Genomic DNA, 26,635 nt, shown 5'->3' on the forward strand with positions numbered 1-26,635 from the left:
CTAAATTATGTAAGTGCTTACCCATATCACTCATGGGGAGGGTTGCCACAGTTAAAATGATGGTTCTATCTAAAGTCAACTACCTGTTTTCAATGATACCCACTAAACCATCCTCCAGCTGGTTTAAGTCACTAGACTCACAAATTTCTATGGAAAAACAAGCCATCATGTATCAGTCTAAAAACTTTACAACAGACTAAAGACAGAGATGGTTTGGAGTAACCTAACTTCAGTCACCTTTTCTTAGCTAACAAGATGCAGTATATCTCCAAATGGCTTAAAACTAGCAGTCTGGATGAACCATGGTTAGATGTAGGGCAAGCATTGTGTGGGCATCTGGTTATCTCTGACCTACCATTCATCAGCTCAGCCATCAAAACACACAAGTGTTTTAAAAACATTAATATCACTTCCTCTTTACTGGCTTGGTTTCTAAAAATAACCAATTCTTCACTTTTTCCATGTAAGCTTACACCCCTCTGGAACAACCCTGACATCCTGCAAACAAAAAGCTGATCAATTTCATTCAATGGAAAAATAAAGGAATAAAACAGAACATATAATAGAAAAAGGTTTTCTTTTTGTCATTTAATATTCTCACTTCACAATATGGAATCAGCAGCACTAAAATTTTAGAATACCACCAGCTTAAACCTATTATATGTAAAACATATACTATTAATCAATTAAACTTACAGCTACCTATCAGGGTGACAGAATTCATGAATCTTGGTGCACCAAAGCTATTAATAAATAAAACATATAGACTATTATCTAAACAAGAAGGCTCAATCGTCCTTCAATCCAACTTCAGAATGGAAGACTGACTTATCCAGTAACTTTAATAAAGATAAATGGTCAAAAATATGTTTTAACACCTTTAAAATTACTAAGAATTCAAATATACAACTAATACAATTCAAAATTCTGCATAGAACTCATTTTACAAGACAAAGGATGTTCATGGTGGGTCTGTCACAATCAAACATCTGCTCACACTGCACTGAAAACATGACTGACAACTACTTCCATGCCTTGTGGTCATGTACACCTGTCCACAGGTTCTGGCTTCAGGTATGTGAAGGTATGTTTAAATGTAATATTCCTGCAAACCCCACACTGTGTCTGCTAGGTGACTTGGGTGAAATAAACATGGTAATTAACTCTACACGCATGATCCTCACGGTCTTATGAATCGCAAAGAAAACTATGTTTGTGAACTGGAAAACCAAAAAAATTCTAAACACTGAGCAATTTAGGAACTTCTTACTAGACCACATTAGCAATGAGAAAATGTCTGACTTCTCAACGAACCATTTAGCCGAATTTCATTCCACCTGGTCCCCTGTGATTTTCTCCATCACTTAGTGTAGGTGGATGATTGTGACTTCGTCACTTTGAGGGCTTGATGTTGGTGGGGGCTGCTATCTGGCTGCAAGTCTCTGATGGTTTCCTGGGGTGGGGATCTGGACTGCTCCGCTGTAGGGGCGGCACCGTGTCCGGCCCTGCTCGGATGTGCTGCCACGGGGTGGGCTGGTGCATGCCCTGATGTCTGGTTGTCGCCCTGGTACTCAGGGTGTGGCACGGGGGTAGGAGGGGTGTAGGGGTATGAAAGGAAGCTGAGTGGGGCTTGGTGGATTGTAGGGGGAGACACTGGGGTATAGTTAAGGGTGATATTGAGAGGTTGGTGTGTATGTGTGTGTGTGTGTGTGTGTGTGTGTGTGTTTGTGTGTGTGTATGTGTATGTGTATCCATAGTGGTTATAAATGTGGTTTTAAACAGAGGTCAGGGGAAAACATTCCATACAAGAATACTGGCACTCCAGTAATGAATACAATTTTGAAAACTCAGTTTGATGAATCCTGACCTGAGAGTTTCCAGTTTGCAGTTTGGACTCTTCAGTCCATCACACAGCTCCTTCAGTCCTGAGTCCTGCAGGTCGCTGTAACTCAAGTCCAGTTCTGGCAGACTGGAGGACTGGGAACTCAGAACGGAGGACAGAGGTCCACAGTTCCTCTCCGAGAGACCACACGCACTCAGCCTGGAGAGAAAGTTACAGAGAAAATGTAAGATGTGACAAGACTGAATCAGCACTCATGTTGAACGTCAACTCAAAGAACACCTGCCAACTTTTTTAGCCCAAAAATTCAAACAATTAGGCAAAATTATGGAGAACGTTTTACACACAGTTAGTGCATGCACCAACCTGTGTATAGCCTGCTGCAGTCACGCCTTAGCTTTTCCTGTTTTAACCAGCTTTTTGTCTTAATTGTTTCTTTCTATATTTTACTTTTCATTGAAGCTGCACCCACTCCTACAGGTTGGTTGAGATTTTTTGCCGTTCATTTAGCTGCAGGACTGTTCCTGTCATTGGGTCAAGGGATTGTGGCACTATTTCATGCTGCTCTGATTGTTTACTCCAAATGTCAGCTGATTGCCCTGCAGCCAGCTGCCTTATTGGCCAGAATAATAGAAACTCCTGCTGTCAACACAGAGGCTGCAGAGGTGGAATGAAGACGAGGAACAAGAGAGCTGGGTAACTGTGATCCACCTCTCATCATGAAGAACACAAAATCACAGGTCAACAAGATGGATGAGCGACATTAAAGGGAGAAAATACACTTTTTAAAAATTTGGTTTTGAACCCTATTTTGTGTGTTGGTCTACGGCTATAAGTCTGGATCTTGGTACTCTCTTGTTATAATCTCACTGTTCATGCTTTGTGTTGTTTAGCTGTCCTTTGTTGATATTATTTTTTAAACTAATTAAAAAAAAAACAACAAAGAACTATGTCTGAGTTAACAGTGCTAGTCTATTCATTCTACTTCCTTAATCCCAGCTGGGAAATTTTTGGCAGCTCACCCATCCTAGTTGCAAAGGATGGGTGAGCTGCTTACAAACCTGCTTACAAACACAACACTGGAGTGTATTTATTACAATCTCAGCTAATGTCGACCACATCACCGTGTAAAACAAACCCTCCATATCCTCATGACTTAAAGCACTACAGACACACAACACTGACTATACACATCACGACTATACACCCTGGAGAGATGGGAACAGTTCTGATTTATGTTCAGACCACTTCTGGATCTTCATCGGTTAGTAACCTAGACTAACTTAGTTCTGTTATACAGATCTGTTTTGAAGAGAAACAAACCAGAGAAACGTTTGATTCCGGTTTGGTCTGAGGAATCAGTTCTTTGTCATCAGGACTGTTTCCATTACACAGACTGGGACTTGTTCAAAGAAGTGTGTGTAGATCTTGACGAACTAACTGATGTTGTCTCTTCTTATATTTCTTTTTGTGAGGCTTCTATCATACCACGGAAAGAAATTTCTTTTTTCCAAAACAACAAACCATGGGTGACAAAAAGTGTCAAAAATATAATTAACCAAAGAAACATTTGCTTCTTGCAGGGTGATATTGTACAACAGAGAGAGCTTCATAAACAGTTAAAAAAGGAGCTCAAATTCGCAAAGTACAGGTACAAGGACAAGGTGGAGAGTATGCTAAGTGCAGGCATCTCTCGCCCTGCATGGGAGGGGGTGAAATCCATGATGGGGGATGCCATCAAAGAAATGTCATGTCTCCCTAAATGGAAGGTCTGACCTGGTGCTTTCCAATGAACTTAACAGGTTTTTTTTTTTTTTAACTGTTTTGATGTCATTGTTTTTAGTGAAGAATTGTCTGTTTTTAGAAATATTGTCTCTTCTCCAAGAAGCGTTGTTGTCGAAAGGAGCAACATTATTAAACTTTTCCGTGGAGTTAAGGAGAGGAAAAGTCCTGGTCCTGATGGCGTTGGAGGTCAGGTCCTCAAAAACTGTGTTGTCCAGCTGGCAGATCTATTTAGTTTTATTTTTTCAACATCCCTCCAGCTTCATAAGGTCCTTCCACTCTGGAAATATTCCATTATTGTTCCAGTACCCAAATCTGCATCTCCCAAAAACTCCTAACGACTTCAGACCTGTTGCACTAACTTCCCTGGTCATGAAGTCTTTTGAAAAAATCGTTAAGGAATCACTCCTGACCCGGGTCCAGGATCATCTGGACCCGCTGCAGTTTGCTTACAGGTCAGGCAGAGGAGTTGAGGATGCTGTAGGCACCCTGCTGAATTTAGTTTTAACCCACCTTGAGGGAGCCAGGTCCTTCGCTCGTCTTTTATTTGTTGACTTTTCATCTGCTTTTCATCTGTATTAAGCCGCATGTTTTACCAGAAAGATTAAGAAACTCCCACAACATTGATTCTGGTCTTGTAGCCTGGCTGGTCGACTTTTTACCAGAGAGGCCACAACGTATGAGAGTTGATGGTGTTTTGTCAGACACCCTTACCTCTTCCACTGGATCCGCACAGGGCTGCATCCTCTCACTTTTATTATTTGTTTTATATACAAATGAGTGTCGCAGCCAACACGTAGGTCGTAACATTATTAAATTCGCCGATGACTAAGTTATTGTGTTCTTGCTGAGCAGTGATGACCCTGATCACGGACCTGTAGTGGAAGAATTCACCGACTGGCGCAGGTCATCCTTCCTAAATATCAATATCAGCAAAACAAAAGAAATGTGCATCGACTTTCGGAAGAATCCTCCAAACATCTTTCCTGTCAGGATTGAGAACCAGGCAGTAGAGCTGTTGAACACTTATAAATACCTGGGCACCCACCTGGATGACAGGCTGACCTTTGACCTTCATGTGGACACTGTGTGCAGGAAGGCTCACCAGCGCATGTATTTTTATCGGAAGTTTCATAGTTTTAATGTTGACAGGACTTTTATTCAAATGTTTTATTCTTGTTTTATTGAATCACTTTTAACCTTCTCGTTTATCTGTTGGTGCGGCTCCCTTTCTCTCAAGAACAAGAATAGATTACAGGGGATTGTTACACTATGTGGGAAAATTGCAGGGATCTCCCTGTGCATCAAGCCAGAGTGCTAAACAAGGCTAATCCTTGCAGACCAAAGCCACCCGTTGGCTCATGAATTTTTGTTGCTTCCATCAGGGCGCAGGTACATCCTACCAAGATGTAGGACTAACAGACACAAGTACTCTTATGTCCCTACAGTCATTGCCCTGTTGAACAAGGAGTTTTATTTATTTATTTTTTTTCTAATTTAATTATTTTTAATATAGTCCTTTTAAATATGTTGTGTTATTTGTGTGTTTGGGACTGATTGTTTTTACTGCTGGCTGTACAACAAATTGCCCTCAGGGGATAATAAAGATTCTTGAACCTTGAACCTCGAACCTTGGAGCTGAAGACACCAGTATCTGCTGTACTGGGGCCCCTCAGGGAACTGTATTCTCTCCCTTGCCCTTCCCCCTCCACACCACGGATTTCAACTACTGCACAGAGGCCACTTCAGAAGTATCCTGATTGTGGTATTTGGTCATGAGGATGATGAGGATGATAACAGGACTATAATGACATGCCTATGAAAGTACCTTGAGACAATTTTTTGTAACATTATGAAAGTAAAGCTGAATTAAAATTTTGGATGGATTGAATTGATTTTTTTGGCAATAAAAAGAACTGTTGGTGTACACTGATAATAAACAGCACTGGACCAGGGATAGGATTTTGAATGCCTAAGTGCCTGTTTTACAATAAATAAACTGGTTAAAAAAAAAAAGAAAAAAAAAAGCTATTGATAGTCATTTCAGTTTACTCTACAAAATTGTTTACTTCATGTTTGTTAAACATTAAATTTTTTTTTATTATTATTATTTTTTTCTACAATAGTTTTTTGTGTAATTTTCCAGAAGCTAAAAGCTGCACCAATGTGATGTGCAGTTATCAACTAAAGCAGCAAATGGCAGCATTCCTCACATCATAGATATAGATAAATATGCTCCTATAAGAAAACAAACTGTTAGAAGTGTCTCTACTTCATGGCTGGACAAAGACCTCAAAGATTATATGAGGTGAAGGAATCAAGCTAAAGTGGAAGCAATTAAACATGATGTGGCTCAGTGGAATAACTATCGTAAATTAAGAAACTATGTGACTAAAATGAATAAATGTAAAAAAAAAACAAATGTACTATCGGAATAAAATTAAAGATGCTGGAATAGATAGTGCAAAGGTATGGAGTACATTAAATGAAGTTATGGGAAGAAAAACTAAAGGAAATATAATATCATTAGAGAGTGATGGAATTTACCTTACTAAACCAAAAGAGATAGCTAATTATTTGAGCAAATTTTTTAAAAATAAAATACTAAAAATCAGACAAGTCATGGCGTTGGGACAAGAAAAAAAACATTTCATATGAATTGATAACAAATAGTGTAATGACAGCAAAATAGTGCACAATTAAATTTAAAACTGTAACAAAGGACAGTGTGAAAGGAAGTAAGGTAAACCCTGTGGAATTGACAATATTAAGATTAAACTTTAAAAGATGGTGGCAGATTGTATTGCTTTCTGTGCCGCCGAGTTCTGAAGTAGCTGTAGGTTCAAAATGGACTTTTTGTGAAGACCAGAGAGCAGGGAATTACAGTAAGCTAATCTACTAAAAATAAAAGCATGCATCAGCACCTCCGTGCTGGCAAGAGAGAGAAATGGGCGGACTCTGGTAATGTATTTAAGATGATAAAATCCTGTCTTTGTGACATTTCTGATGTGTGGAATAAAATAAAGCTCAGAGTCGAAAAGAACACCTAGGTTTTCCACACACTTAGAGGGATTGAAATTATGTAGTTTTGATAAAATGATCTCTCTCTTGTCTTCAGGACCGATGATTAAAACTTCAGTTTTGTCCTGACTGAGCTGTAAGAAGTTCTCTGCCATCCATGACTTTATATCTAAAAGACAGTTTAAAAGGACATTAACTGGCTCCAGGTCATTAGGAGACACGGTGATGTAAAGCTGTGTGTCATCAGCATAGCTGTGAAAATCAATGCTGTGTCTCCTGATGACATCCCCAAGAGGTAACATGTACAAATTTAAGGCAAGGCAAGGCAAGGCAAATTTATTTGTATAGCACATTTTACCAGCTCAGAAACATCAACAGAATTAAAAGTTTAGTTTCCCAGAAAGAACAAGAGAAACTCATCCATGCATTCATCTCCAGTAGACTGGATTACTGTAATGGTCTTTTAACAGGACTTCCTAAAAACAGCATTAAACATCTGCAGCTCATCCAGAACGCTGCTGCTAGAGTTTTAACCAGGACTAAGAGATCTGAACACATCACACCAGTTTTGAAATCTTTACACTGGCTTTCAGTCAGTCACAGGATAGACTTTAAAACCCTTCTGCTTGTTTACAAATCCCAGAACGGTTTAGGCCCAGAATACATCTGTGATATGTTCAGAGAATATAAACCTAGCAGAGCTCTTAGATCCAAAGACTCTGGTCAACTAGTCCAGACCAGAGTCCAGACTAAACATGGAGAAGCAGCATTTAGCTGTTATGCTGCAAACAAGTGGAACAAACTGCCAGTGGAGATTAAACTTTCCCCAAATGTAGACATTTTTAAATCCAGGTTAAAAACATTTCTTTTCTCATGCGCCTATGCATGAAATCTGCATGGTAACTTTTTAACTTGCTTTTAATCATTTTAATGTAATTTATTATTTATTGTGATTATGTATTGAGACCTTTTACTGCTCTAAATATCTGTAATGTCTTTGTTTTATGTAAAGCACTTTGAATTGTCCTGAACATGAAATGTGCTATACAAATAAACTGCCTTGCCTTGCCTTACAAGACAATTCAAAGTGCTTTACATAAAACATTTCAGCAGGGTGCAGAAAGCAATACAAGTGCATTAATAATAATAAAAGAAGGATTAAAAAGATTAAAAGAAATGCAATTAATGAAATAAAAACAGAACGAAGATGCTAAAATAAAATAGATAAAATGCAAGAAATAAAATTTCAGTGTGGGGAAAGACAATGTTAAAACATGATTCCAGCTTAAAAGAACCAGATGTAGATTTTGACTTCTAAATAAAAACTAGTTCCATGCAGCAGAGAACAGGTGGGTCTTTAACCTGGATTTAAATAAACTGAGGGTTTCAGCTGACCTGAGGCTTTCTGGGAGTTTGTTCCAGACATGTGGAGCATAGAAGCTGAATGTAGCTTCTCCATGTCTGGTTCTGACTCTGGGAACTGATAAGAAACTGGATCAGATGACCTGAGGGTTCTGGTAGGTTCATACTGGGTCAAGACGTCACTGATGTATTTTGGTCCTAAACCATTCAGAGCTTTATAGACCAGCAGAAGAACTTTAAAATCTATTCTCTGACAAACAGGCAGCCAGTGTAAAGACCTCAGAGCTGGACTGATGTGGTCCACTTTCTTGGTCTTAGTGAGGACTCGAGCAGCAGAGTTCTGAATAAGCTGCAGGTTTCTAATTGATTTTTTAGGTAGACCCTGTAAAAACACTGTTACAATAATCAAGCCGACTAAAGATGAAAGCATGGACTAGTTTTTCCAGGTCCTGCTGAAACATCAGATCTTTTACCCTTGATGTGTTCTTAAGGTGATAGTAGGCTGACTTTGATTTAAAAGTATGGGGCCTAAAATTGATCCTTAGGGAACCCCACACTTGACTTCATGGATTTTTGAGGAGGATGTATCCATATTTACAAAGAATTTTCTATCTGTGAGATCGGGGTAAAACCATTTTAGAACAGTACCTGAGAGGCCCACCAGACTTCTGAGTCTGCCTAGCAAAATCTGGTGATCAACTGTATCAAAGGCAGCACTAAGATCCAGTAGAACCAGGACAGAAGGTTTCTGTGAATCTAAGTTAGATCTAAGATCATTAACAATTTTTAAAAGGGCCGTCTCTGTACTGTGGTTTTTCCTAAAACCAGACTGATATTTTTCTAAAATATTATGTTTATGCAAAAAACTCATGTAATTGCATAGACAAGTTTTTCAATAATTTTACTTAAAAACGGTAAGTTAGATACAGGTCGGTAATTATCAAGAATGTCTAGATCTAAATTACTCTTCTTCAGAAGAGGCCTCACCATTGCTGTTTTAAAGGCATCAGGGAAGACACCCGTCTGAAGAGAATAATTTACAACCTCTAAAAGCTCACACTTAAAGAAACCATAACATGTTTTTAAAAGTGATGTGGGAATTCGATCTAAAAGGCAAGTCGTTGTGTTAAGTTGGGAGAAAAATCAACCAAGCATCTTTGCATCAACCAGGACAAAACTCTCCAGTGTTTCCTCAGGTAAAAGCAAAGCTTTAGGTCTGTTTGGATCAAAATGCTGTAGAGATAAAAGACTGGATCTAATAGCACTGATTTTACTTCTGAAGTGGCATGCAAAGTCCTCACATGCAGCATCTGATGCAGGCATGGAAGACTTGGAAGGCATGTCCGTGTTTGAATGTTCCAGGTTATCTGCGGTAGACAGCGACGGTAGCATTTTGTCTCTACCAGTGTCTAGAGACACAGGTTTCAGGTGTAAAATTTTAAAACGGCTTCAATAAAAGCTATGATACTGGTAAAAATAATTAAAAGCCGCAAAGAATCGTTAAAAAAAAAAACAATAAAAACTGTACAATACTGTCAGAGCCTCTCACAGGTGGTACAGAAAATGCCAAGCATGCGTACGGAAAGATCAAGAAGAAAATCTATTTAACAGACACATCTATTCCTTTGAGTCATATATGAGACAAATATTCTTACATCTTTTCATTAAAATGTCTTAATCTGGAGATATTTTGTTCAGTATATTTTAAAATAACCCTGAGTATGTTTCAGGTTGCTGCATTACAGAGACTGTATGAAGAAAAAACAGTAGAAAAGCATGTCAGAAGCAGAGAAGCCTGACCTGAGAGTTTCCACTTTACAGTTTGGACTCTGTAGTCCAACAAACAGTTGCTTCACTCCTGGATCGTCAATGATGAGGTCTAGTTTTGTCAGCCTGGAGAACTGGGAGCTCAGAACTGAAGACAGAGCATCACACTCTTTATCTGAGAGGGTACATCTGCTCAGTCTGAAAGTGAAGAAAATTAACATTTGTGTTAAAATGATGCCACACATTTCATTCTGTTTATTTAGAAACAGTTAAAAATGCGTCAGATTATTGTATCACAAGGACTTAATGAACCTGAAAAAGTTAAAAACAAAAACACATCAGAGCAGCAGAGAAACTAACCTGAGAGTTTCCAGTTTACAGTTTGGACTCTGCAGTCCAACAAACAGATATATCAGTCCTGGGCCATCGATACTCAGGTCCAGTTCTTTCAGTCTAGAAGACTGAAAGCTGAGAACTGAAGGCAGAGCTGAACATCCTTCATGTGAGCGGCCATATACACTCAACCTAAAAAGGAGATATAGAAGAAAAGCTGTAGTCACCTTTTCCTCTCCTTCTCATGCACTCTTTCTCCAGCTCTCTATCTATAAAGTTCAGGAAAGCCATATATTTTAATAATTAAAAGGGAAATCTGAGATCACTAGCTTTAAAGATGGAGAGCTTGCATTGCAAGTGACTAAAACAAAGAAAGAAAAAAAGAATGCATTTCATCAAGACTTGACTGCAAGCACGCATCCCATGGCCAGTGACTAAGAGGAGGCACCAAAGCCTGAACTTCCTAAGGAAGATACAGGTTTTTGATATGGACAGAAAAATCATGACTTTTGTTTATAAGTCTTCTATTGAATCAGTTTAAATATTTTCCTTTTTTTCCTGGGTAGGAAGTGTTGGAAACAAAGATTCTAACAAGTTAAGTAGAAGGCCAGCAAAATAACAGGCCTCCTACAGTATATTACTCGTTTCTGCTGTATATAAGCAGCAAGTGGTGAAGAAAGCCAGAGGTTATCGTGAGAAACCAGAACCACCCTCTACAAAAAGACTTTAAATTGCTTACCTCAGGCTGGAGATACAGAACCCAAAGTCTTAAAAATGGTAAATGGTCTGTATTTATATTGCACTTTGCTGTACCTGGGATGAAACCCAAAGTGCTTTACATTATACATCACATTTACACACACACACACTCACAAACTGATGGCGGAAGCTGCCTCGCAAGGTGCTTGACCACGACCCATCAGGAGGAATTTGGGGTTCGGTGTCTTGCTCAGGGACACCTTGACATGAGCTTGACAGGCGGAGGATCGACCCAGCAACCCTCAGGCTACAAGACAGCCATTCTACCCACTGAGCCATGCCCCCGATGCCACTGAACGGCAAAAAAACCTCCTTTGATTCCTGTGCAATAGCATTGATGAATAGCTGAAACGGATCTTTTTTTTTTTTTTTTTTTTTTATGATTTTATTGAATAATTGTATTTTGAGTTGTTTTTCTTCCTTTTTAGTGTTCTTATTTTGGGCATTTTAATTATTGAAGGATCATTTGTTTCTCTGTCTGTTATTGAAATAACAAAAAAAAAGTTATGGATGGATTTTAATGACATTTCTTCCCTGATGCCTTTAAAACAGCAATGGTGAGGCCTCTTCTGAAGAAGAGTAATTTAGATCTAGACATTCTTGATAATTACCGACCTGTATCTAACTTACCGTTTTTAAGTAAAATTATTGAAAAACTTGTCTATGCAATTACATGAGTTTTTTGCATAAACATAATATTTTAGAAAAATATCAGTCTGGTTTTAGGAAAAACCACAGTACAGAGACGGCCCTTTTAAAAATTGTTAATGATCTTAGATCTAACTTAGATTCACAGAAACCTTCTGTCCTGGTTCTACTGGATCTTAGTGCTGCCTTTGATACAGTTGATCACCAGATTTTGCTAGGCAGACTCCGAAGTCTGGTGGGCCTCTCAGGTACTGTTCTAAAATGGTTTTACCCCGATCTCACAGATAGAAAATTCTTTGTAAATATGGATACATCCTCCTCAAAAATCCATGAAGTCAAGTGTGGGGTTCCCTAAGGATCAATTTTAGGCCCCATACTTTTAAATCAAAGTCAGCCTACTATCACCTTAAGAACACATCAAGGGTAAAAGATCTGATGTTTCAGCAGGACCTGGAAAAACTAGTCCATGCTTTCATCTTTAGTCGGCTTGATTATTGTAACAGTGTTTTTACAGGTTCTACCTAAAAAATCAATTAGAAACCTGCAGCTTATTCAGAACTCTGCTGCTCGAGTCCTCACTAAGACCAAGAAAGTGGACCACATCAGTCCAGCTCTGAGGTCTTTACACTGGCTGCCTGTTTGTCAGAGAATAGACTTCAAAGTTCTGCTGCTGGTCTATAAAGCTCTGAATGGTTTAGGACCAAAATACATCAGTGACCTCTTGACCCAGTATGAACCTACCAGAACCCTCAGCTCATCTGGATCCAGTTTCTTATCAGTTCCCAGAGTCAGAACCAGACATGAGAAGCTGCATTCAGCTTCTATGCTCCACATGTCTGAAACAAACTCCCAGAAAGCCTCAGATCAGCTGAAACCCTCAGTTTATTTAAATCCAGGTGAAAGACAAACCTGTTCTTTGCTGTATTTCAATAGTTATAGTCCAGATCTGCATCTGGTTCTTTTAAGCTGGAATCTATAAACTTGATCATGTTTTAATATTGTCTTTCCCCACACTAGAACTCAATTTCTTGCATTTTTATCTATTTTATTTTAGGTTTTTCTTTCTGTTTTCATTTCATTAATTTTATTTCTTTTAATCTTTGTTTTTAATGCACTTGTATAGTTTTCTGCACCCTGCTATATGTTTTATGTGAATACATTATCTTTGAATGGTCTTGTACATGAAATATACAAATAAATTTGCCTTGCCTTGTCTTGCTATAGCAGATTGTCTGCATATCCAGCAGAGCTTCACCTCCTCATCTGTTCCTGCCATGATCAAGTTTTAGGCCACAGATTGGAATACCCTTTGTCATGTATATGTAGATATAAATGTCTTATATTGATAAATAAAGAATATTTTACACAATGTTTTTATCTTCACATTTTTCATTTGTATTTTAAATAGTTGTGAAAATTGCATCACAGACTGAAGCTGAAACAATACAAACACAAATAAAATCAGCAGAGAAACCTCACCTGAGAGTTTCCAGTTTACAGTTTGGACTTTGCAGTCCAACAGACAGCCGCTTCATTCCTGAGGCTTTGATACTCAGGTCCAGTTTTATCAGCCTGGAGGACTGGGAGCTGAGAACTGAGGACAGAGCTGAACATCCTTCATCTGAGATGGTACATTCACTCAGTCTGAAGAGAAGGAATCAAACAACATTAATAATATTTGTATTAAACTTATGTTACATTTAAATGTTTATTAACAACTAAAATACATTCCTCAAAATAACAAATCCAGAATTTGCTCTGTACAGGCAGAATATCTGCTGAACTTCTAATGGGGAGCTTTGAAAAGTGGAGATACACAATCTAGTTTCATTGTTAGTTCTCTGTCCACAAGCTTTAACTGACAACAACATATACTAATATAATAATAATAATAATAACTTTGACTAATAGCATATACAGCTTCAGTTTACCATGAAATGAAAGTGTTAAAGGTAGAGCTAGTTTCACAGCAAAGACCTGTGTGGACTGATAATTACATGAAAGTCTGATAAACCATTTCTACATGTGAAATGTATTTCACACATCTTTAGATCTCTTCTCAGTCTGTGGATGTTATTTGTGGCAGAGCAATATACCTGCAGAAGATCTGGTGTAGCTGCAAACTGCACCAACATGAGGTGCAGTTAGTAGCTGCAGCAGCAGATGGCAGCATTTCCCACATGAGCTGACAGAACTACAGTCTCCACTGAGAGAAGAACAAGAGTCTTTACAACACCTGGTCTAGTCTACTCCCCTTCAATACAATACCATTAATTAACTTCTTATTGATACTGATACCGATATTGATACTTCTTGGTCCCTAAAGGAGAATAATTATTGTACATATGCATTAATATCTTTATTGCAAGGGCAGTATAAAATATAAATAAAACTCAAGAACATACTTGAAAGTGAGGCTTTTAAAGCATTAACAAATTATACTGATGAGTACATTTAAAAATATGATAAATCTTTTTTGAAGTTCTGATAAAAATACTTAAATAACAGATTGATATAAAATAATTTTAATTTATTAAATAGATTTTTTTAAAGTATAAGTAATAGAAACATGTTAAATATAATAAAATATGATATGCAATAACCTCCATTAAACCAGTAAAATATCAAAGCCTCATCATCACTTACAGAATCAGCATCATCATGACATCCTGACATCTAACATGACATCTGAACTTTTTTTTGTCATAAAATAAAGTTCTATTCTGATAGGCTGCCATGATCACAGATGGAATACACTGTTGCTGGACTTCACACACAATTTTAGTGCATAAACTCTCAGAAGTGAAAACAAATGGCATTTTTGTCTCAGCAGAGCGGTATCTCCATATTCACACAGTATCAGATCTGCTATTTGACAGGCTGAAATCAAAGTATGGACTTCAGAGTATGGATACACTAGTGTTAATTTTATTAACGCAAACTAAACGAAAATATTTTCGTCAACACACATTTTTCACCAGATGAAAACTAGACTTAACGAGACTAAAACCCCCATTAAAAACAATAACTGGGACTGAACCAGAATGAAAATGTAGTTCCCTAAATCAAAACTGGACTAAAATCTCTGGTCATTTTAGTTCACAAAGGAAGATGAGATGAAAATTATATTAATATACAATATGATTTTGTCAAATCCTCTCTCCTCCGCTTCCTCCTCCTCGGCTATTCACACAATCAGTTACACACCGCCTCAGTATTTAGTGAGTTTTCAGACCCCTCTAGCAACTTTTGTTTTTCCCAAATCAAGTGACTTTATCAATCAATCAATCAATCAAACTTTATTTATATAGCACCTTTCATACATAAAAATAGCAACTCAAGGTGCTTTACAGAAAGTAAAATCCCCCAGAACCCCAACCCAAGAGCAGCAAGCCCACCCCCACCCCTTCCCATCAAACACACACACAACACAGAGGGTAAAAGCAAATTAAAAGGACCAAGGAAACACTGTCATAAATTCTGGGGTCTTGTGGTGTGGGGAAACACTGAGATAAAACACTGTAAAACTAAATTTAAAACAATTTAAAAACCAACCCTGGGTATAAAAGTAATATTGCTAAGACCCATAAAATAAGAGAACCCGTGAAATAAGAGAATACAAAATGATAAAACAAATGCATAAATGATAAATAAATAGAAGCTGAATACAGCCTGTGTGTTAAGAATAAATAAATGAATAAATACAATAGTAATAGTAAAAGTAATGATTAAAATGCTAAACTAAAAAGGTGGGTCTTGAGTCTGTTTTTAAAAATATCCACTAGGTGCTCCCCTCACGTCCTCAGGCAGGCTGTTCCACATACGAGAGCCATAGAAATAAAAGGAGGACTATGTGGGTTTTTGTTTTTACTCTGGGAACAGTTAAAAGGTAAGAGACTTTGGAGACTGACGTGAATGACTTTTCAATGTGGAGTCAGTGCTGCACAGACCCTTCCCCCCATTCAAAAGCACTCTTAGCTGCAATCAGCCACTTGTCGATACTGTGTGTGGCTAGCTAACTTACATTAGCTTCTTAGCATGTAGTGACCACAGCCACTTGTTGATAGAATTGTGTGTGAAGGTGAATTTATGCTAACTTAGATACACTATACTGGTCAGGCAACTATGTTTTCAGTTGGATTGCAAGTTTAATTAAAGCATACAGAAGTATGAGCTAATTTAGGAGCTGCAAGTAAACTATAGTGCACTTAAAACACCTGGCAGCTACACATGGATGCAAACTAAAACCTAAAACATACTAAAACAAATCATCTAGATAAAATAAAATAACATGCCACACTTCATTTAAAACAACTTTAACCTACATTCTCATACATGAAATAGCCTAAATGTGGTATAAAAGTAAGTAAAATGGTCTGTGTTTTGAATGTTTGGGGTCACCAGTTTGGAGTTTTGTGATATCAAAATGGGGATTCAAGCTAAAAAAAAAGGTTGGGAACCACTGCTTTAGGAGTTTGCATCCCAAAGTATTTATTCTGTGACATAAAATGCTGTTCTCTTTGTCTTCAGGTTACCATCACAAGGACATTTGATTTGAATTGGCATTCACCTTTATATAAATGAATGCAAGTAAACATAAAAATGCCTGCAATTATTTCTGCATAAAACAGGATAGTTATGTTTTAAATATGAGTTTTAAATGGGTTGTTAAATGTTGTTTAACAATGTTAAACAACATTTAACAATGTTTTACTAACTACTAACAATGTTCAATATTATATGCTGACAAAAAAAAAGTAAAAGGGTAAAATGATTGTCCTGACTAAAACTAGATTAAAATGCTGACAGTTTTTAACTAAAACTGGACAAATAACAGTATGAGGTGGACTAAATGTGATGAAAACTAATAAGCGCAATTGAAACTGGACTAAAACTGAGACTAAATTTAAAAATGGCTGATAAAATTAAGACTACGATACACCCATCCCTAGTCAGGTCTAAGTGTCCAGTCTGCTCCAGAACCTTCCTTACAGATTGAAGAACCTGGAAGTGTGTGAGCAGCAGCCATGGTAAGAGCTGTCTGAAACCATCAGATGCTAATGAAAGCTGCTCCAATGCTTTCTTCATTACCTCTTTGAGGTGTGGAAGAAATTGTACTTATTATACTCTATATATAATATTATAATCACACCCATAATTACTTCCTTTATTATATACATTTATTCTCTCTTTTATTAATTGTATTCACACTGATTGTTCCTATATTATATTATATATATTCTGTTCTGACTCGGTTTAAAGTTCACTGAAGGGACAATGTGATTTCAAATCTCCTCAGAACTTTGATAGTGGGTACAGACACAGATCTGGGACGTAGCTTAACTCTTTGAAGATAACATAGGTGGTTTACAACACCAATCTCTGGGACATCAGGATGACCACACAATTTTGTCTTCTGGACTAAAGTCAGACAAATGTTTTATACCTTTCTGTTTACCATTGAAGGTCATCATGAACAGATAAGACCAGGGCAGAGTGGAGCCCTCCTTTCCTCAGAAACTGGAGTTGGGTGCTTAAGTCTGTAAATTGATGGGGCAGGGGCACCAAGCAGCCCAGGGAGACGGTGAACAGGCCCACCGTCTGGTCCCTCGCTCTGAGGGGGTCTCTGGCCGAGATGCTCCTCGCTCGTCTCTTGTCACTGGCTCTGAGGGGGTCTCTAGTCTCCGCCGCTGAAGAGATCGCTTCTCCTCCGCTGCCTGCAATCAGCGCCGCCGAGGGGATTGCGCCTCTTCACCTGTCTCTGGTCTCTGCTTCCCAGGGGATCGCTCCCCCTCTGATGCTTATGGTCTACGCTGCCGAGGACATCGCTTCTTCTCTGCCACCTGTGATCTGCACTATCGAGAAGATTGCTCCTCCACCGCCACCTGTGGTCTGCGTCACCATTGAGATTGCTTCTCTTCCATCTTTGGTTCTGGGGCTCGTCATAATGTGGATACTGAGCCCTCCAGAGAAACCATTTGCCCGGTCTCCTGACCGGAGCCTGCTGTCTACCCGACCTCCGGGCCCGATTCCAGCCTGCTGTCTGCTTGGCCCCCGATCTGGCCCCCCTGAACTAAGTCTGCTGTCTGCGCGGCCTCTGGGCCGCACCCCCTGAACTTTGTAGCCCGGATTATTCTGCTTGGGTCTAGTTTTGTGTTTCTTTGGTTTCTGTTCGTTAGTGCACCTTGTCTGATTGCTCATGCACGTCACCTGTGTTTAATTTGTCAATCTGTGTATTTAAGTCCTGGGTTTTTTAGTTACTCCTTGTCAGATCCTTATAGTTTATTCCCTGTTGTGTGTGGTTCCCTGTCCTGAGTTTTGCAAAAGTAAATACTTTTACCTGCACCGATCTGCCTCCTGCCTCATCTACCTGCAAATGGGTCCTAACCTCTGCTGCCACCCATGACAGAATATTTCAAAGAAACTGTATGAAGATGGAGGATAAACATGTGAGAACAGCAGAGAAACCTGACCTGAGAGTTTCCAGTTTGCAGTCTGGACTCTGCAGTCCATCACACAGCTTCTTTACTCCTGAGTCCTTGCTTCTCAGGTCCAGTTCCTTCAGTCTGGAGGACGGAGAGCTGAGAGCTGAGGACAGAGCTGAACATCCTTTTTCTGAGAGGGAACAGCTGCTCAGTCTGAAAAGGAAATAATAAGACAAGTAATAATCTGTCCCATGATGTACCCTTATACCAGCAGCAGTATATTTCTCCACATCCTGCTATATATGTACTTACAGAGCTTTGTTGGAGGCTTTGACCACTGGCAGCAGCCTCAGAAGAACCTCCTCTGAAGGAGAGTATTTCTGCAGGTCAAACACCTCCAGATCTTCTTCTGATGACAGTAAGATGAAGACCAGAGCTGACCACTGAGCAGGAGACAGTTCATCTGTGGAGAGACGTCCTGATCTCAGGAACTGTTGGATCTCCTCCACTAGAGAACAATCATTCAGTTCATTCAGACAGTGGAACAGATTGATGCTTCTCTCTGCAGACACTTTTCTACTCATCCTCTTCTTGATGTACTGGACTGTTTCCTGATTGGTCTGAGAGCTCCTTCCTGTCTGTGTCATCAGGCCTCGTAGGACACTCTGATTGGTCTGTGAGCTACTTCCTGTTTGTGTCATCAGGCCTCGTAGGAGACTCTGATTGGTCAGTGAGCTACTTCCTGTCTGTGTCATCAGGCCTCGTAGGAGACTCTGATTGGTCTGCAGTGAAAGACCCAGGAAGAAGCGAAGGAACAAGTCCAGGCGACCATTTGGACTCTGTAAGGCCTCATCCACAGCTCTCTGATGGAGATGTTTTAGATCTGATTTCCTAAAAAATGTGAACAACCAGAAGTATGATTTTTGTTTTTCCATCAGGTTGACTCCAGACTTGATGAAGGTCAGACGGACATGAAGAGCAGCCAGAAACTCTTGAACACTCAGATGGACAAAGCTGAACACCTTCTCCTGGTACAGTCCTCTCTCCTCTTTAAAGATCTGTGTGAACACTCCTGAGTAAACTGAGGCTGCTGTGATATCGATGCCACACTCTGTCAGGTCTGATTCATAGAAGATCAGGTTTCCTTTCTGCAGCTGATCAAAAGCCAGTTTTCCCAGAGACTTAATCATCTTTCTGCTCTTTGGACTCCAGTGTGGATCTGTCTCAGCTCCTCCATCATACTTGACCTTCTTGACTTTTGTCTGGACCACCAGGAAGTGGATGTACATCTCAGTCAGGGTCTTGGGCAGCTCTCCTCCCTCTCTGGTTTCCAGCACATCCTCCAGAACTGTAGCAGTGATCCAGCAGAAGACTGGGATGTGGCACATGATGTGGAGGCTTCGTGATGTCTTCATGTGGGAGATGATCCTGCTGGCCTGCTCCTCATCTCTGAACCTCTTCCTGAAGTACTCCTCCTTCTGTGGGTCAGTGAACCCTCTGACCTCTGTCACCATGCCAACACAGTCAGGAGGGATCTGATTGGCTGCTGCAGGTCGTGTGGTTATCCAGAGGCGAGCAGAGGGAAGCAGTTTCCCCCTGATGAGGTTAGTCAGCAGCACATCCACTGAGGTGGACTTCCAAGGGTCAGTTAGGACTTTAGTTTTTTTAAAGTCTAGAGGAAGTCGACTCTCATCCAGACCGTCCAAGATGAAGACAACCTGGAACTCTTCAAAGCTGCAGATTCCTGCTTCTTTGGTTTCAGTAAAGAAGTGATGAACAAGTTCCACCAAGCTGAACTTTTTCTCTTTCAGCACATTCAGCTCTCTGAAAGTCAGTGGAAATGTCAACTGGATGTCCTGGTGGGCTTTGTCTTCAGCCCAGTCCAGAGTGAACCTCTGTGTTAAGACCGTTTTCCCAATGCCAGCCACTCCCTTTGTCATCACTGTTCTGATTGGTTCATCTCTTCCAGGTGGGAGTTTAAAGATGTCTTCTTGTCTGATGCTTGTTTCTGGTCTGTGTGGTTTCCTGGATGCTGTTTCAATCTGTCTGACCTCATGTTCATCATTGACCTCTGCAGTCCCTCCCTCTGTGATGTAGAGCTCTGTGTAGATCTGGTTCAGAAGGGTTGGGTTTCCTGCTTCAGCAATCTCCTCGAACAAACACTGGAACTTTATCTTCAGGGCAGATTTTAGTTCATGTTGACACTCCTGAAAATCCCCTGAACAACAAAACAGAGAAGGCTCTTTATCATTAAGCAGTTTATAAACTAAAAGAAAAAACATTTAACCATCAAATCAGCTGTTCATGAAATTTTCTAAAACTTTGGTTCGATGCAGGTTTCAGTTACATTTCAGAAAGTAAGAGACTAATTTTATCTAGTAATACAAACCAATACAATGATCTTTCAGCGAGTTTATCACCATGAATGGAGGAGGATTACAGAATCTAGACATTCAGAAGTCCAAGGCTGTTGATGGTGGTTCATATATAAAGTAGATGCAATTTGGTGCTCTTAAACACCAGTCTGCAGACTAAAGTATTGCTTTGCTCAACTAAAGCACAGCAAATGTGTACGAGTCTGTTTTCAGCTTTTGTATTTTAGGTCACAGCTAACTGTGAAACTCAGAAATGCCTCCCTGAGATTTTGTTTAGGTACACTTGATCTGAAAAATGTGTTATTTAGTTATCCATTCAGATTTGCAGGATAAAGTTACATTGCCTTACAAAGTTTCCAGCCTCCTCCACCTGTATCACTACCTAACTTCAGCTTCAGATGATGCTGCACTAATTTGAGAAGTCTCTTTTTTGTCTTTTTTTTGTTTGTTTGTTTGTTTGTTTGTTTGGTTTTTTTTGTTTGTTTGTTTGTTTGTTTGTTTGTTTTGTTTTGTTTTTGCTGTTGACCTAAAAATGTAACCTTCAATTTTAAAGCAAAGAACTGAGCTGATAATGGTCTATAAAATAATTCTTCCAGACATAGGTTGGTAAAATATGGGTAATAAAACAGCAGTTGTTCATATAAGCTGCTAAGAAGCGAAAAAGAACTTAGTGTCAGGGAGTTCCTTTTTTGTGAGAGAGGAATTACGATGTTACTTCTCAATGGTGTTATTAACCTTCCAGCAGCTTCTGGAAAAGTCCAGAATTTATAATACACACTTGTGGGAGAAGCAGTTTTAATTGAACTACTATAACAGAAGGCATAAGTATTACAGCTGTATTATCATGCTGATAAAAGAATATCACCATGGACCCCTCTACCCCAAGACTGTTGCCACTTTTTTATGTCTGTACATTATTATGTTTTTAAGTGTTCTTAATGGTGCCTGATGTAATTTCTAGTGTTAATTGTGTTAACGAAAACTAAATGAAAATATTTGTCAATGCACATTTTTCACCGGACGAAAACTAGACTAGACGAGAAACCCCCATTAATAAACACTAACTGGGACTAAATCAGAATGTATTTTCGTGGACTAGTAAAGACGAGTTCACTAAATAAAAACTTGGCTAAAATCTATGGACATTTTAATTAACAGACAAAGACGAGACAAAAATTCTGTTATATTATTATACGATATGATTTAGTCAAATCCTGTCTCCTTCTGCTCCTCGGCTCTTCCGCCACACCCACAGTGACACACCCCCTCAGTGTTGCCAACTTAGCAACTTTGTCGCTATATTTAGCGAGTTTTCAGACCCCTCTAGCAACTTTTTTTTTTTTTTTTTTATTCACAAAAGCGACAAGTATTCTGGTAGTACTGGAGACTTTTGGAGACTGACGTGAATGAACATAGTTTCCTTTTTCCAATATGAAGTCAGTGCTGCGCAGACCCCTCCCCCATCCAAAAGCACTCATAAGAAGCTTGGTCCTAGCAGCAGCACACAGCTCTCAGCTGCAGCCACTTGTTGATATTGTGTGGGGCTGGCTAACTTACATTAGCTTCTTAGCATGTAGTGACCGTAGCCACTTGTTGGTAGAATTGTGTATGAAATCAATTCATGCTAACTTAGATATGTTATACCAGTCGGGCAATTATGTTTTCAGTTGGATTGCAAGTTTAATTAAAGCAGACAGAAGTATGAGCTAATCTAGGAGCTGCAAGTGAATTATAGTTAACACTATAGTTCTAACAACTGGGCAGCTACACATGGATGCAAACTAAAAACTAAAACGTACTAAAACAAATCATCTAGATAAAATAAAATAATATGGCACACTTCATTCAAAACAACTTTGCCTTCATTTTCATACATGAAATATCCTAAATGTCGTATAAAAGTAAGTAAAATTGTGTGTTTTGACTGTTTGGGATCACCAGAGTTTTGTGATATCAAAATGGGGTTCCAAACTAAAAAGGTTGGGAACCACTCTTTGCAAGCTTGTATCCAATGTATTTATTTGGTGACATAAAATGCTGTTTTGTTTGTGTTCAGGTGACCATCACAAGAACATTTGATCTGAATTAGCATCAATACTAATATAAATAAACGTGTCTGCAATTATTTCTGCAGAAAATAGGATAGTTATGTTTTAAGTATGAGTTTTAACAATGTTAAACAACATCTATCTATCTATCTATCTATCTATCTATCTATCTATCTATCTATCTATCTATCTATCTATCTATCTATCTATCTATCTATCTATCTATCTATCTATCTATCTACCTATCACCTACCTACCTACCTACCTACCTATCACCTACCTACCTACCTACCTACCTATCACCTACCTACCTACCTAGAAATGTCTAATATTCTCGGCCCCTGCTCTGCTGCTCTTACGCCTGGCCTTCCTCTCAAGTCTTTTCTGGTTTTCAGAGTTTTGTTGTTTGGCAGGCATCCTCTTATCCCCCTGAAATGCCAGAGTTCGCTCGCACATATTCCCACGAGCAAGAACAAATTGTGCACCAAACCATTTTTATGGGGAAAGGTTATAGAAATCATTAAAACTATTGCATGACTTTGTGGCTTTGTTTTAGCTCAATGATGCATTAGTATGCATAATAATTTAATCATAGAGCCTGGGGTGTGTGTGGACCCTAATATATGGTACCTAGAAATATCATCTTCTTGCCCTCCTATGTGACAGTGCTGCTTGTTATACTGCTTCTTAAGTGTCTAATACTACAGTATCACGTCATTTTATGTTTACTGCATAAAAACATCTGAATTATTAGGCGTGTTTATGATTCATTTCTCTAGAATATCATAATATTTATTTATTTTAAACATCATAATACTAAATATTTCACTATGAAAGCTATTGCAGCATCAGGTTTGTGTACTACAGCAAAAGCTCCAGTTCTGGTTGGACAAGATGTTTTTCTTCTACTACTACTTTTACTACTGCTCTACTATTACTACTACTACTACTATTACTACTACTACTACTAACACTACTTTCTATTCTTTTTATTCTCATTATTATTATATTATATTATTATGTTTTTTTTCTTTCCATTTTCATCAACTATCACTTAAAAGTTCTAAATTGTTCATGAATTTTTAATTGAAAGCTTTTTTCCCAAAAACCATAAGTCAAATGACTCTGAGGTTCCAGCATCTCCTGATCTGCCAGAGATCCAAACAAGACACATATACTGCTTTTAAAAAAAGCATTAAAATACACAAATAAATAAGCTCAGATAAGAACACAACAAAAACACAATCATTTAGACAACATATAAGCTGCATGCTTTCAGCAACACCATCATCCATAGCAACCACCATAGCAACATGTTCCTTTAGCAATTTACTGACTGAACCTGAAACATCTCAGTAGGGACAAACATGCACAACTTTAATCTGCAGGCCAAATGAAAAAAAGATTGTTTATTGTTAAATGCATGTTCTGTTCTGTTTGAATGAAGCCAATAAATGTTGAACAATAGCTGGCAAATATTCTGGTCTGTAAATATGACTGGTCTTTATCTGAGAGACGTACACGACCCAAACGTTTGGCTGGTTGACAAATCTTTACAGAAAAACATGGCCTTACCTTCCAGAGCAGATCGATCAGAAGAAGAAAGCAGCTGGGTGTAGAGATAAGGATCTATGGTTTTAACATGGGCTAGCATCCTCTGGCAGGCTTCATCTCCTTTACTTATCACATAATCAATGAGGTCACGGGCCTTATCTGCTGTGACTTGGTTCCCCTCAAGAATAGCCTTTCTTTCACTAACATTAAAAACTTTATCTCTTTCCAGGTAATCTAAGAGCTGCTTGAGGTTTTCTAAAGACAGCCTCTTCACAAACTCAGGCCGAATGTTGGAAGCTGTTCTCTCTGCAGGAAAAAGAAGAGACATTGGCTATGTTTACATGAGCGTTTCATTTCACATTTTATTCAGAGTGAAACTTAAATCCTTATTTAAAAATAACCTTGTAAACACATAATTCCCAATGAAAAATCTAAAGTAAGTGGCTGGTTTATTGAATAAGTCCTCACTCATTTTTACTCTTATTCCAAATTATATATATATATATGTGTGTGTGTGTGTGTGTGTGTGTGTGTGTGTGTTAGGCATGTGACTGGCAGGTGATCTGTAGGTGGGTTGGACTCTCCCTCCTGCTCAGTGTTTATGTATCTGTTACTGCATTGACGGTTTGGACTGCAATTATACAGTCTATGAAATCTAGGAGATCTCTAACTAATGAGAGAATCCTCAAACATAGAGGGTGATACTAAAATCACAAAAGTTACTAGAGATGTGATTAGTCAGTTTGAGCTTCATGTGATGCTGGGTCCTACCTGCTGAAGGTTTTGGATCTTTCTGATTTGAAGCGTTTTCCTTCAGCAGCTGCTTCACAGACGTCTCCATCTCTGCTCTGAGAAACATCATGAATAATATCAGAGACTCACTTGTTAAAGAAGCGTTCCTATCTCATTAAGGAGTCGCCTCCTAATGATGGTTAACTCTGCATCCATCTTAATCCTACTTCTGCTCTGAGCTCTCTCCAGCAAACAAAAGTCAGTCTGTTGTTGATTCCTGTCTTATTTCTTTCTCTGTCAATTTCTTCTCTTCCTCTAATAGTGTCCTCTACTGCTCCTTTAATAAAAAAAAGAAAGGAAAAAAAAAGATTTATAATTTGTGCCCTCCTTTTCCCGGTCAGTGTCCTTGGTTGCCCCCCTCATCAAAACTTTTCTAGACCCACCACTGCATATCTAAGCATAAATTCTTTCTATCACCTGTCAGCTGCATGGGTAGAGAAGAGTCCTGCTCTGATTTGTGTTTCAGAACCCGTTCATGTGGCTGTATGTGTTTATACAGACTGAACAGAGTGAACTGTTGAAATATCCTACATCCCCAACTAGAGACTAAATGTTTTATTATTGTGTTCCAACAGGAATAAAATGTAATGTACTACACTAAAGATCAGCCACAAGATCACATTTTTAGGTGAACCAACCAGGAGAGAGAGAGAGAGAGAGAGAGAGAGAGAGAGAGAGAGAGAGAGAGAGAGAGAGAGAGAGAGAGAGAGAGAGAGAGAGAGAGAGAGAAATTAAGTCCCTCAAGTGTAGTGATTTGGACTCCAGAGAACCTGACAGCATGCCACAGAGACTGCACATCAGGAAAACCGAATAGGTCTTGGATGAGGTAGAGATCTATCACAGCAATTAATAAGCCACAGAGATCCTGAGTAATTTCTTGTTCAAGATACGAAGCAAGGGGGACATGAAACAACCCAAACAACTGGACCAAAGGACAAGTCACCCCTGACACAACTGCTCACCACTACAGCATCTTCTCAAGACCCAAGCACCCCACAGAAAGGCTTAGCCTACAAACCGCCAGGGGATGGATGGGATTAAGGGAATGGATGGTGGCTAGTTAGCTCAATTTGTAGAGCATCATTCTCCCATGTGGGAGACCAGGATTCAAATCCCTAAGGGGATGAACATTAATACCTTCCAGTTGGGTCCTTAGACACGGCCATTGTAAGTCGCTTGTGGGCCCTCAATGCAATTGTAATACTAACAAAATCATCTAATACTCAATGACAATATTACAATCACGCAAACATTTTAGTTACAATGCAATGGTATCACTAAGTGTCTTTGTTTTGGAAACCTTTACGAACACCCGCCCCCCCTATATTTCCCTTAAATGGTTCAGTCCACCTGCTCCTTCAGCAGCGGAGCAGCGCAACAGACAGACAGCGAGAGGATGCTAAGACGACAGAATACCTCAATAAAAAAAAATAAAAAAAGTTGAGACTGGAGAGAGAACAGATGGGTGGACAGTACGTCACCCAGTTCTTTCAGAGGGGAGGTCGTCAGTTAGTTCATCTGATGGAAAGTTGTGGAACATCTGCTTGTTGTCCCTTCTAAACTTTGTTCATATAAGCTAGCTCACTTTGCTCCCATATTAACTCTTAATTCTGAAGAACACTCTAGATTTTATTCATTTCACTGCTTTTTCAGTCAAATGATCAACGCATGTAAACGCATGATCACGCATGTTCCGAATAGACACGAGAGCAGCTGAAGCAGATGTCTGCTGTGATTTTATTTATTTTACTTTTTTTTATTAATTTTTGTTGCCTCTTGTTCAGTGATAATGTTCAGTGATAATGCTCACAATACAGTAAATCATAAAAAATGAGCAGCCTTCTTGTTTTTGATGTTTTAGCTGAGATTTGATTTTTTTTCTCCACAGATTATAAATGCATTTCATTTTCATGGAAGAGGTTATTTTGT

The 26,635-nt window shown here is 38.9% G+C and overlaps 1 protein-coding gene across 1 annotated transcript in view; it reads right to left on the reverse strand.

Annotated features, from left to right (window-relative positions):
- Positions 1-26,635, reverse strand: part of LOC121628294 (NACHT, LRR and PYD domains-containing protein 3-like) — a 45,886-nt gene that overhangs the window by 15,128 nt on the left and 4,123 nt on the right. The window contains exons 2-7 of the mRNA XM_041967314.1: positions 24,686-24,762; positions 23,936-24,220; positions 18,698-20,155; positions 18,250-18,589; positions 17,986-18,150; positions 1,868-2,041 (exon numbers count right to left, since the gene is read on the reverse strand). Of these exons, the coding sequence (XP_041823248.1) occupies positions 1,868-2,041; positions 17,986-18,150; positions 18,250-18,589; positions 18,698-20,155; positions 23,936-24,220; positions 24,686-24,755 (2,492 nt within the window). The 5' untranslated portion in view covers positions 24,756-24,762. The remainder of the gene's footprint in view (positions 1-1,867; positions 2,042-17,985; positions 18,151-18,249; positions 18,590-18,697; positions 20,156-23,935; positions 24,221-24,685; positions 24,763-26,635) is intronic.

This window comes from Melanotaenia boesemani, chromosome 2, assembly GCF_017639745.1.
Source record: "Melanotaenia boesemani isolate fMelBoe1 chromosome 2, fMelBoe1.pri, whole genome shotgun sequence".
NCBI lineage: Eukaryota > Metazoa > Chordata > Actinopteri > Atheriniformes > Melanotaeniidae > Melanotaenia > Melanotaenia boesemani.